At 47.1% G+C, this 13,568-nt stretch overlaps 1 protein-coding gene across 2 annotated transcripts in view; it reads right to left on the bottom strand.

The window, feature by feature from the left end:
* LOC146190683 (immunomodulatory peroxidase-like) overlaps positions 1-13,568 on the bottom strand; it is a 153,136-nt gene that overhangs the window by 31,543 nt on the left and 108,025 nt on the right. For both annotated transcript variants that reach the window (XM_084601066.1, XM_084601065.1), the window contains exon 5: positions 9,746-9,916. In XM_084601066.1, coding sequence (XP_084457192.1) covers positions 9,746-9,916 — 171 coding nt within the window. The remainder of the gene's footprint in view (positions 1-9,745; positions 9,917-13,568) is intronic.

Here is a 13,568-nt window from a genome sequence, read left to right as displayed (position 1 = left end):
ATATTAAGGTTTATCTGCCTTATGAGTGGCGTGAACAGGAAGTGTGAGCAGGATGTGAAAACAAAAATATAACGTGATTCCGTGTCAAAATTGTGACGTAACAGCTTTTTTTGTGCACTGTTTAAGGCGTTCTCATAGCATTTCATTTCCCACTTAATATCATCTATCTATTAGTCAATGTAGCTAGAGCCTAGTTTAGGGTATGGACCCGAACCGACGAGATATGCACCTCCTACTGCGTGTAAATGAGGCGCCCACCGAAAAGTGAGGTAGTGCGCCTTTCCCTAAAACCCAGACCTCTTAAAGACGTTTAAAACTGCCGAATTCTATCCCAGTATCTCAACGTCAAGCCTTCAAGCAAAATCGTGCCAAGCAGTGCTTTTGCACGTCTTAATCGGTTTAAGCGGAGTTAAATTCCAGCTAATTGTTTTTTTTTTTGTTCTTTAGCTTTTAGATTTTTTTTCATACTATTATTCTCGACGAAATATTTCATTAGCATTTAGGCGACACTGACTTTTAGCCCGTAAACGCCTATCCCTAGGTCACGACCCTGCCACTAAGCCATCCAGCCATCCAGCCAGAGGCCGACACCTGACTGGAAAAAGGCGCAAAAAAGGCAGAAACTAACGCTCCCATCACTGCTCTGTAAAACCCACTGAATACGCGCGTTTTGCCCGAACGCCCTTCTCGGCATTGGCCTCTCCATACCACGCGAAGACATAGAACCTACGCGACTGTGCCCGCTTGCTGAATGCAGCACGGGCTCTTTCTCCATCTTTCTGCATGAGCTCCCGTGAATTGCGGCCTGCGCAGCCTCCATCGGCGGTGTCGGGAGCAGCAGGATTTACAGTCGTCGCGGCTATTCATAGGGACAGACGGCGGAGTGTATACCGAGAGCATGCCGGCTAGCCCAGCGGCCGTTCGCGAAAAGCTGTCGCAGTATACTCGGAGCAGAAAGGAAGCCACGCTGGCTGTGGGATGGAACGCGGGCTTTTCCATTCGGCGATCTGGGTTACACGTGCGCTCGCGTGCGCGCATGAGCCTCCTTGAACACCTCGTTGACGACGCTGAGCCAGGTGACACGAATACATGGTCTCTTCTGTGTAGCATGAGGATGAGGGGCGGAACAGTTTCGACGGACGATCGTTATCTCTCGTTTTAAACGATTCTTTGTCGCTTCGTCAGGCGGCGATATATTTCGATGTGTGAGCAAAGCAAGGTTGCAGGAAGAGGAGCAGGAAAGGCTGTAAATGATTTTCGCGTAGAAGAGGCTGCCGTGCACGCGGCCATCAATCTTTATCGAGTGCAGTTCATTACACATCGAGCTTAGCGAGTCGCTGCCAGAAGCGGCCGAGTTGCGTTCTCTGTGGGCGCGGCAGCGACAAGGAAACGAGCAAAGTCGTTAGAGGCCGGGCGCATTTGTCGTGACGCACTTTTGCATGTGTCGTGCATGCGTACTTTGGGCTTTGTGCACGTCCGCGTCAGAAGTAACAGAACTGCTGTTTTTGTTCAGCGGCAGCTAAACATTATCGGGGCAGAGTAACCATGGAATCGTACATTACGATGTTCCAACGGCGTTAAAACATGCACGGAGAGAAAAAGACTACGAAGAAACAACAGAGGTCTGTGCAATATGCGATATAGCTAAGCCATCTAACCAGTAACGAGTTTCAGTACCACAGGCCCTTGTTTATTTGGTGAAGTTTTTCGAAGCACAGTTTTCCTACCTAATTGGAGTGTGGCGTGCTCTAGGGGTTTTCATCGTTAATTACGTTTGTGGAGTCGAAAATATTTGCTTGCACCTCGATGCCTTGGCTGTGCAGTTAGGGCGATTGAGTGCTAAGCCGGGAGACTCGGGTACAGTTCCGGCCGGGCTGCCGCGTATCGAGGGACACGAAACGTAAGACGTCCGTCTACTGCGTGATGTCAGTGCACGTTAAACAACACCTGGAGGCAGAAATCACTCTGAGCTGTCCACTACGACATCTTTCATAGCCGGAGCTGGCTTTGGGCCGTTACTCCTATAAATCAAACCAGACCAAAGCAAACCAATATCTGATCACAGCTTCTTGGTTCGAATGCGTGTTGGAGGGACGTAGCCATGGTTTAGTTTGGCGGTTTTGGTGTCGTGCTTGTACCAGACTATTGGCGTTCATATAGCGGCGTTGCTATACTCCATTTCAGTAATTCTTTGCAGCACTACCGAAGCGGCGATGACTACCGAGACGACGCTCTGATGCTGCGGAGTGCACATTCGTATAAAAGGGGCACATTGCTATATAGGATAGCATGCTTTAAAGTGTGCTATTTCATAGCGAGCATTACGGTACGTTCGCGTTAGGCAAGCGGTTTCTTAAGTTTAGCTTTGGCGACCAATAATGGCGTTTCCAGATTGGCGGCGCGTTTCTAAGCTCACGACTTCGGAGGGAATTGTGTGTACCTCAGTACGTTCATTCGCCGTAAACAGACATCGGGCTTTCGTTTTCTCTCAACTCTCCTACATCAAAATTGAAGAGTAATAAACTTTGTTTAGTTCTTGTTCCAAGGGACGATTCTGCCGCTCCTAAGCCTAACAAGAATGTTGGTCTGTTAACAAAAAATAGTTTTTGGTATGAAATCGAGGTGGCGCCACAAGGCTTAAGTAATTAAATTCACTGGAGTTCCAGTGACTGTAGAAGTAATCGTCGTGTCTCTCCGTTTGCAAATGCTGAACTGGAAGGGCGGATGTGGCAGGCAGAGTAACACAACGCGAAATGCTATTGTTCCTTCAGCTTTCGGTGCAAAGACAGCGTCTACCTCTGCTCTTTACCAACCGTGTGCATGAGCAGCGAGCAGAAGACAAGCTGACCTAGAAGAACACATTTAATGTACTCTCCTCATTGGCGGAGGAGGCCTCTTGCTTCTACAACAAGCAGAATATGAGGTGAAACATAGTTCTTGCGTCTTAGAGATGATTAACATCTGCTTTAAATTCCCCCCCCCCCCCCCTTCCCTCGCCGCGGTGGTGCAGGGGTTAGGACGCTCGACTGCTATGCCCAAGAAATCCCGGTTACGGCTTTTCGACGGAGACCTAAAGCAGGGAGGCCGTGCGCTGTGCGGTGTCAGTGCACGTTAAAGAACCCCAGGTGGTCGAAATTTCTGGAACTCTCCACTACGACGTCTCTCATAGCTGAGTCGCTTTGAGACGTTGAAACCCTTGAACCAAACCAAACCAAGCCGCTTTACATTATCGCTAAGGTACGGAGCTGATTTTTCATTGTGCCATATTTTACCGTGAGCACGATGGAGGTTGCAGTGGATTAAAGGTGCGGTTAACCATTGGCATCATCAACGCAACCGTAATGGAGAAGTTGCAAATTGCCACATCCGCAGGATGCCACAGAAGTATCGTTTCTCTGCAGAAGCGGTGTCCGCTGCTGATGCAGCTTCGTAATTAGTACTCCAATTTCACCGTTTCGTAAGAATTCTCTTTGAACGTCATTTTTTTTTTCTGCCGCAATTAAGTTCCCAAAGCAATTGCATTACACCACGCATATGAAACGAATGACCGCCTTGTTTTGAGGTATATTATGTAGGGGTATCAGCATGAAGTCGCTTGCCTCATATCTTTATCTGTACCCGGAATTATTGCTGTTAATTGCATGTGAAAAGTAAACAAAAAAGGAGAAAATGCAAGAAAACCGTAGCACAAGACCTATTCGCTAAATCGGCTATCTTATTGGCCGCGCGACGTCCCACCAATATCAAGCAGATTTAGGATAGGGTCAAAGTGCAGAGGCGGACGTGACTCTAACCACACCTATGACCACACCCATTCGCATTTGCCGTTTAATATTCTGCGCATGCGCTGTTCCCTTAAACCCCTGACCATTAACATCGCCCTACTCTAAATCGCGCTGCTTACGCTATAGCTCTAAATGTCCCGATCGACAAAAAACAAAACAAAAAACAAAAAAACAAAAGAAAAAGAGAAAAAAGAAACAGCGGCGTCTTAGACGTGAAAATCGTAATTGGACGAGTCATTAATAAAAAATTGGGGCAGGCAATTGGCGTAATCGAACCTCTTAACCTTAGATTGCGAGTCAGGCACTCTATCCATACGCTTGCGACACATATTCGGGCAAATAGGCTAAAAAAGCAGTATGCGACAGTAGCAGGCCTGTCGAATACAAGATACAAATGTATGTACGATATGAAATATGGTTCGCATGTATAACGGCGCTTTTTTTTTTCTTTTTTACAGCGCTATCACTTTTAGCTCGTTCCTCGATTTCACACCGTTGTCGTCGGCGTCCTCATCGCACCTGCCACAGTTGACAGGTGTACGAGTGGAAAGAAGAAAATTCCCCTCACTATGGTTAGGGGAGCGGAAGCGAGGGATTTAGGAGAAGGAACAGGGAGAAAAGATGGAAGGCGACGGAGTAGTCTAGTGGCGTTGGTAGGAGGAGAGGCGATGCATGCTCAACTGGATGGTGATGGCGACGGGCAGAACCCGGCTGCTGCCTGCCATGGAAGAAAAAGTGTATAACGAGAACGGAGGAACGCGAAAGATGATGATGACGGAGGGCGGCTACTGCGGAACGAACTCAGACGGTGGCTACCATAGAAGGACGCGCTGACCAGCTTGTCTAAGCAGGCGCAAAAGTTAACTGTCACTGCCGTAAGCGATATTTCGAAGGAAGGTAATTTCGAAGCACCACTAAGTCTCTGACTCTGAGGAAAAAAACGCAGGACATGTCTGCTAAAAACATTTCATTGTCACACCGCAGCTAACGGCCCAACATTTAGGATACGCAGTCGTAATAGTCGTTTGATGTTTCGTTATTCAAGCAGGAATCCTGTAATTTAGGACATGTCGATGTCATGTACACCGATTTGTGATGCAAATGGGTTGACGTACGCCTTCGGGGGTAGGTCAGTAGGGTGTAAAATTATACATGGAAGTGTGGGAAAAGCACTCTATAAAGTCATATGGCCTCTGTATACTCATCTGATCCTGCCGCCTTTCGAGGATTCAGCGCCCTAAAGTCTGACGCACTTCGAGGCTGGGAGGATAGTCGACTGATGAGAAGCTTCGCCACTTATTTTCTGCTGTTCATTACCTTCACTTATTACACTACATGGCTATACCATGATAACTGCAATCCCTCAGTGTTTCGCGCGAGCGTCACAGCCTTGTGTACAGTGTGATCCGAACTACGCCCAGCGCAAGGCTGCTATTCCCTCTATGATGCAGCTAACCCTATTCTATTTCAGCTGCATACGCCATGTATTCTCGAACTTCCTAATGCCATCCACCCACCTTACTCACAGTCGCTCCTGCACACTCTCCTCCACTGGAGTCCACTCCATTGACCTTAACGACCATCGCTTGTCTTACTTTGTATCACTTCTCCTGCCCATGCTTGTTTCTTCTACTTGACTTCAGCTAAGATATTAACTTGAATTTATTCTCCAGCCCACTTTGCTCTGATTATCTGTATTAATATTAGACCTTTCGTTTTTTTCTCTTCCTTCCCTTATTCCCTCAATCGTCACTTTCCTCAAGCCCACCTACTTGAGGTGTCCATCATTTTCTCTTTCTATAGTACAACGGCAGTTTGGGTGAGTTGGTTATCCATTTTCGTATAAAACAGCGCGAAGGCAAGGGACTAAGAAGAAGCCGTGTGCTTAGTCCTGTGTTTTCGCGCTGTTTTATAAGAAAACTCTCTTTCTATGCCTTTCGCGTACAAGGGCGCTAATTAAACATTTATTCCATGTTGTGCTAAGTATGTGGTTAACGGCGGTAAGAAATCACGAAATAAAGATTGTACCGAGTCGTTGGAACTTCAAAGAGGGTGTCTTATGACTTCATCGTCGAGGAGTACATGAGCCAGCGACTGTCCTATCTGAGCAGATAAAGAAAGTTGAGGCAGAATAACTGTTCATTGGTGTCCAGAGCAATACCATACATGTAGGCACGTAGGACGAGTTTGCCACGTTGCATTGAAGTTATTTGCAATGTACGAGAAAAACAAACAAAACTAAAGCGTAGGTGGTTTACGCAGCTTTGCACAGTCTAAAGTCTGGTTACAAATCAGGCTACAAGGTCGGAGAGGGGGAGTGTGGGCGTGTTCTTTGAGCAACAAGTTAACCGAAGATGTCTACGAGCATAAAGACTGCAGTGTTTTATATTCAAAACGTGTTACAGAAAGCCGTATGCTGTCACACCTTTTCAGAAGCTTTAAGTTAAAGTCAGACCGCGCTTTGCCGCTTCGCAGGCTATATGACGTCAGAGTGATGCCGCGAAGGCGTCCTAGACAGCTGAAAGCCAAATATCATTTCTCGTCTCAATTTTCCCCTGTGGTAAATTCATGAGGAATAGCAATTTACCCACTAAAGGAAAAAAACGGAAGGGATCAAACAGCTCTCTCTCTCTCTCTCTCAGCAAATGTCATTTATACATAGTTCGAGTGATATTTCCCTCCCTATGCCGAGCTAACAAGAAGCGCAGTCCGGCATCTATTCGCCGTTGTTTCTTACACAGCTGCCCGGTCACCTCTATTGGAATGGATCACACATTCGATCACATATTTTGTTGTCATTCGTTTGCTCGGTTGACGCTTATAAATCATTATTTCTTCGTTTCATCGTTTTCACGTTTTGAAAGTGTAGCTTGTTTTCTACCTGTCAAAGACGTGGCACACATTCCAGCGCATTCTCTCTGTTCTTAGTATAGTATATAGGGCTGATCCTTTGTCGATATCCTTGGAGCTCTCTTTTTTTATTTGGTCACAAAATATGCGTGCGCGTCTGTGCTCGTGTTAAGTCCGGATCTCTTTGTTTCGACTGCGCTCTGTCTTGTTCCTTTGCTCTTGCTGTTGTTTTTTGTCAAAGAGACTATTAGCGAGCGCTTCTTCAATAGCCGGTTCTTTAGTCCCGCTATCGTTTCATCAATTCGTAAACAGCTACAACCACTACAATGAACGAACCGGGGGCCTTTCGCTGAACTGATCGCATGCGTTGAAGACTTCGAAATGCATCTCTGATCGCTTCTTCCAGCGACCTATATAACTACTGCTTTTATTTTGCGCGAGGCACCTGCCTCTGTATGCACTACGGACTAGAAAAACGAATAAAAACCAATAGTCGAGTCAACCTGGCCTGAATTCTTCGCTGCCGCTTCACAGGACGTGCTTGGTTTGCATATCTCTCGGCGTTTAGTGTGTACCACGTCTTCCGGCTGGCCTCAGCAAACTGTTAGCCATCGAGGAGGAGGTGCGTATAATGCATTCATCCTTGCAGCCTCTTAACGTTACACACAGCGTGCGGCGGGCACTTATTATCGCAAGCCCGCGAGAGCCGCTGCCGTGGACGGATCTCATAGCAACGCAGGGCGGGCTAGTTACGACGACGGGGAGCGAGCATTCACTGCGTCGTTAGCGTCGTCGTCGTTAAAGGGGGCGCTGGTGTCTCGAGCAGGGGTGAGCAATTCCACGCCGCCGCTCCCTTCTGAGATGGTGGTGTTCGAAGGACCCAGCGTTGTGACGCGAGAAAATGATGGATCGGGGTTCTGGGGAGTCGACCCTACTGTTGCATTGTTGCGGTGTGACATCTGCCGGGGTTACGTGGCGTGCACTGCGCCAAGCATAGAGAATAGCATAAAGTCAAAGGGGGAGCAACTTTTCCTGCAATTAGAGAAGCTCGAAGCGTGTGCTGTCCTTGCCTCTTTTGTCGTTTTCATTTCTGTGTTTTCATGAAGGCCTTTTTTGTTTTAACATCAGCGTTGGAGAAGCCATCAGAAATGGGTAAAGTGCTTGCGTTCGAGCGCGCTCGCGTGTGTGTGTGTGCGTGTGTGTGTGTGTGTGTGTGTGTGCGTGTGTGTGTGTGTGTGTGTGTGTGTGTGCGTGTGTGTGTGTGTGTGTGTGTGTGTGTGCGCGTGCGTGCGTGCGTGTGTGTGTGTGTGTGTGTGTGTGTGTGTGTGTGTGTGTGTGTGTGTGTGTGTGTGTGTGTGTGTGTGTGTGTGTGTGTGTGTGTGTGTGTGTGTGTGTGTGTGTGTGTGTGTGTGTGTGTGTGTGTGTGTGTGTGTGTGTGTGTGTGTGTGTGTGTGCGTGCGCGTGTGTGTGTGTCCCCTGGTGACTTCCAGTGCTTCACTGCGTATCTTTAATTGCTTTAGATTACAAATCATTTACGCCTCTGCAGGAGGGCTACCCGCCAAAGGTCTCGACAGATCTGAGGAGTGCCATCTTAGACGGCTCCAAACCGGGTGTTTTCTAAAACACATATACCCGGCATTCACGGATAGGCAAAATCTGGGGGCAGTATGCTGGCCTATACTGCATGGTGTGGGCCTGTCAGCAAAACACAAATATAAAAGTTATAAAACAGGCAACTAGGGAGGGCTGGGAGGCGGCCCTCTCCAGCTCGGACCTGGAGGCCCAGCGTGTCCTGGTCCAGAGAGCTGGGGCAGCGGCGGCGGCCAATGGCGTCCCGGAATATTGTCTACCACTCAGCGCCACAACTATACGCACCTCCCTTTCCCAAATCATTTCAGCGTAAATAAATGTTTTCTCCCCCTCCTCATTTCCGTGACTGTTGAATATACTTTCGTTTTCAGCTTTCCACTCGTTCTGCTTTATTTTGGACATGTTCATGGCAGCGCTTTATAATACGTCTTCTAAGTTACTTAGCCAGGCAACGTCATCGGGGAATTAAGTATCTTCCACTGACTCATCCATAACTGTTCGCAATGTACTTTCTGTAACGAATGGGGAATAAGTCGTGCTTACCAGCCTAACACCCTTCGTGATTTGGATTTTATCACTTTGCTGATGGAGGATAATGGCGACTTTGCAATTGCTGTGAATCTCTTACAGTGCTTTTATGCATGTACGTTCTTTTATGCATGTCCATATTTGCAGTCAAATGCTATTACTGAATAATTGTGTCAACGCCTTGTTCGCAACGGGCAGTAAGCTGATCGATATCTACATTGTCATGTCCTTGGTGTCTCTCTCTCTCTCTCTCTCTCTCTCTCTCTCTCTCTCTTTCTTTCTTTCTTTCTCTGGATTAAGACAATGATGACGTTCTTCTACGATTCCAGCACACTCGACGTCGTGAGGCGCATTGCGTACAAGTTCTTGTAGAACATACCGCCATGTATAGTTTGCCTCAACTATCGGCAGCAGTTGACGGCCTGCATCGGGCTGCTGTTTTTTAGTCCCCATGATTAGGCTGTTCGGCTTGTTTATTGTCGACGCGTCCCCATAAACCTCTCAGTCCAAAAAATGATCGACGTTAGTGCGGAAATATTGCCTAAACATTTCCCTCGGCACCCCCGAAAGAAACACCGCAATAAACAATAAATTACCAAACAGTGACGGAATGCTACATCCCAAATGCTTGCAGTTAATCTTGCTGCCACTTTGTACGCCACGCTTGACTGTAATCGTAGCTTTATAAGAATAAAAAAAAAGAAGAAGAAAAACTCCGTATTGGCAGTGGTTAGGGTGCTCGACTACTCTACTCAAGGATGAGGTACCAAACCACCGTTTGGCTGCCGTTTTTCGATATACTTTAAAAACGAGGCGCTCGTGTATACTATGCGATGTCAGTGGACGGTAATGAACCGCAGATCGGTCGAACTTTCCGGAGCCCTCCACTGCGGCATCCCGCATAGTCTGAGTTGCTTCGACGTACGTTAAACCCTATAACCCAAACCGGAAGAATTGAAACGGTTGTTGAGTGCCGCTCTCAAGTCACTCACCGAGCGTTGGTGCAGCGAGCGTCAAATCGTGGTCCAACATCTGCCCCATGGCGACGAGCAGGTTCCGCACGCGGCGGTCGTGTTCGCTGACGTCGTGGTGCACCAGGAAACTGACCATTCGAGCGTTGGGCAGGGGACCACCGTCCTTGGCGGCACGGGGCTCGCTGATGCCTGCCAAGGAAGAGAGGAAGAGCAGAATCTCAGTTTTATGACATAATAAAGCTTAATGAAGTAAAAGAGTATTACTTAGCTAGCGAGACTGGCTCGTATTCATAGCATGAGCTGAAAGATGAATTCACCCACGATATCAGGATAGACCACGAATGAGACAAGGTGATGCCTTGCGTTCAAGCGTGCAGATATGAGCAATATAAATGAAGGCACTAGTTTTACACTAAGAACTCTATTATTGGTTATGTAACCGCATTTTCAAAAAGCGCTGTCTTCTTCTGGGTGTATCATATAGTTAACACGTGGTAACTATTCAATACACAGAGGAGAAAATCGCTCGTACAAAAAGAGAACTCAAGATATAGTTCACTCATATAAAAAGTGTACTCCGTCATGTTGCTTGTACATTTGCTTTTCGTAAGAACGTTAAAGAGCGCGTAAAGGGCATTTGTGCGATTATGCTTGGTCTATGAGGATGCGCGGCAGCGCTTTAGGCCCCATCTATGTAGCAAACGGCTCCTAGCTAGGTAAACTGGTGAACAGCGTCTTCAGTTCTCAAGCATTTGACTTTTTAATGTCCTTTTTTTTTTGTTAGCATGCAAATTATCTATGTACCACACTATCTGGGGAAAAGCGAGGACTTATCATATTGCAGTGGGGGAGAGGATGAGGAGGAGGTGGAGGTTTAACTTCTTCAGTGAGCCTTATGGCTCCCATGGTATGCAATGTTTTGCAGCCTGGAATACAGCTACTGTTTTCACAGTTCCATTCTTCGAGAATACTGCAGATGCTTTATATTAGGTACTTCGAACCAGTGCCGCGCTATAGTCGTTCGTGCGAGCGAAACAACGCTCGTCAAAGCTGCTTGCTAACAACCTAGATAATAAAGGTCACTCTGCTCGGTCTGCAAGACCAAAGCATGACTACTCCAAACAGGGAAAGTAATCGTTGAATGAGCGGTGAATGAAAAAAAGAAAGAAAGATACTGAGAAACATGTGCCCCATCTACAGTTAGTAAGATAATTAAAACTATTATTACCTATAACTTTCTCAGTATAAGCCTGCAGATACTCGTGCTTGTCTAACCAGAAAACTTACATCGATGTTCTCAGAAAAGTACAGGAATGCACCTAATAAATCGTCGCATGAGCGGTTCAAAAAGGCGCAGAAGTAATGTTTCTTACGACTCGGGCGTCCACCTGATAGTTCAGACAGGTGACGTTGGAGTTCGAAATCGCTGGTGCCAAAGGTACGTCGGAAGTATGCAGTGTCAGTGTTCGCATTCGTTGTACTAGGATGCCGTGCGCACCGTAGCCAATCCATAATCACGAATAAAAATAATTAGATTGTACAGCAAAGGCAGATCACTGGAGCATACCTCCTATAGGACAGAAAGCGCTTACTTTGCTTTATGTATGGCCTACCGCGCGGAGACGTTGCAGCCGGTCACATTAAAAAAAAAGTATAATTTGCTCGGCATTTTGTCTGTCCTAATTGCGCACATGAACTAAACTAAAAGCGGAAAGTAAAGGAAGAAACGAGGCCCTCGACAGGCGAAATAATCACTGAATTATACGCGTAACAAGGTGAAGCCTACATGTTTAACCGAGGTCTGGTACGCTTACGTGGCGAAGAGCAAAACTTCGTCCGAAGCGTTTTCGCGGTCAGGTGTGTCGAACGCGCTAAGACGAATGCAGCAAAAGAAGCGATCGCTTACGCGAAGCCCTGCGGGGATTTGTCGCCATCATTCAGGGAGCGAGGAAATTGGCCGAAGACCTTGCGAGGATTGGGGACGCAATGCTATGAATAGTGTCCCATTTCTTCGTGCGCCCAGTGAGCGCCCACATGAATGCGCTCATGCTGCTGCCCGTTGACCCCCCTCCATTTCTCTTATCGATGCTCGCCATCACAAAGTGCGAGTTGTTTACAAACAAGAAATAGCGGTCATCTCCGTAGGTAATACGCATACAGTGCGGTAAATACGCGCGAGAGAGAGAGAAAAAACAAAACGCAAAATGGGAACAGGGTGCTTCAATCTAGTAATAGTAACCTGACCGGCGGGAATAGCTAGCGTGCAGGGAGTTTTGATATAGTATAGATTCCTCAACTCTCCACTGATACCCCTTCTGGTCTCTTTGTCGATAAACAAACAGAGCGGGTGGTCTGTTTGTTCTCCCAGGGTAAATGAGGGCATCGTAGATTAGGTTCCTCTATTTCGAAAGCTATCAACGAGAACCAGTTCTTTAGTTCAGCACAACGTGGCAACACGGTTAAGCCATGTCAATGCTTCCTGACTGGATGGAAAACGGCGTACGTCGTTTCTTGGTGACCTCCAAGATTTACGCACTGCGTATCGTTCGGTGCGTTACCTCACAAAGACAAGTTCACGCGGCACCTGTGCGGTTTGATGAGAAAGGAGTGGTTAAGGATTGCTTGGTTTCGCGTGCGACACTCGTCTGGCACATGGGTTAATGGAACGTCAGCGCAGCATGCTTCTGTCAGCCTGACAGCGCCTGTCTGGGCCGAGGTGCTAATAGGAACGAGGCGTTAAAGGGGAGGGTGCGCCTGTGGTGAGGGAAGGGTCGTTGACAGACCTGTTGTGACGTCTTAAGCAGCTTTCGCTTGAATGGCTGTTAACAAACCGAAAATGAGAGCTGCTGTTTTTTTTTTTTTTTTTTTTGCTTTTGTATTATTGAGATCTTCTTAGCTAAGGTGGAGCTTCATGCATTAATGCTTGGGTGGGTCCTCACGGCAGTTTTTTTTTTTTTTTTTTTTTGCTCGGAAATTATTCTGTTGAAATAAGCCTGGAATGTCGCGTACACACTGAGTGTCATATCAAGTAGTTGATAAGCAAATCAACCACGTCATGTGCACACAACTCTTGTAGTCATTTCAGTATAACGGTTTTCTGTTAAGCATGCGAGGCCCTGTTTGATTCTGTGAATCCAAACGCATAAGCTGAAAGTCGATAGCTTTGAACATCGCACGTAGCACTTAAGTCGTTGCGAGGGTTGTTAGTGGAAAACCTCTTCTCATCTTTTTTTCCAGCTATTTTATCGGTAACTTGAGATTATTGCGAACCCTTCTTTCCTAATATGTTCGTACTTCATTTCTCCTAGTAAACTTTCTCGTTTCAGTTTGTCTGGGGCTGCCAGACGCCAACGTACAGCGCGGTCACAGGTGCACGGCGCATAGAGAACTGGCTCAAGCGCGATTTAGCATTGTGAAAGATCTCCAGTGTGACTAAAGGTATTTTCTATCTAAGCAGAAATCATCGCCTCAAGCTATACGCGGCACCCAGAACTCGAGATAAGCTGACACAAGAAGCATCCGCACGACGCGAGACCCTTGCCGACGCTAGCTCTGCCTGGAAGTACAACTTCGGTTAATACAACACTGGGGGAGCTTCCCTACAAACTTAGAACGCAGCGAGCTAGCTATGAATAAAAGACACCGCCCACTAATAGAGACGGTACGACGAAAGTGGTGAACCCAAACTCGATGATGGGTGTCACTCAACGAATCACTTCGCGCTTCAGAACATCGTTGCGTAAACACTGAACACTGCTGCACTCGGACAACAAAGTACACTGGCAGAATAGATAGTCGCGGTTTTTCTTATGGCATTTCCCGTAACCGCGTGTCACTCAGC

Source organism: Amblyomma maculatum, chromosome 4 (genome assembly GCF_055883805.1).
Source record: "Amblyomma maculatum isolate TAMU_Amacu chromosome 4, ASM5588380v1, whole genome shotgun sequence".
Classification (NCBI taxonomy): Eukaryota; Metazoa; Arthropoda; class Arachnida; order Ixodida; family Ixodidae; genus Amblyomma; species Amblyomma maculatum.
Note: the sequence above shows the minus strand (reverse complement) of the source record. Positions and strands in the feature narration are given on the sequence as shown.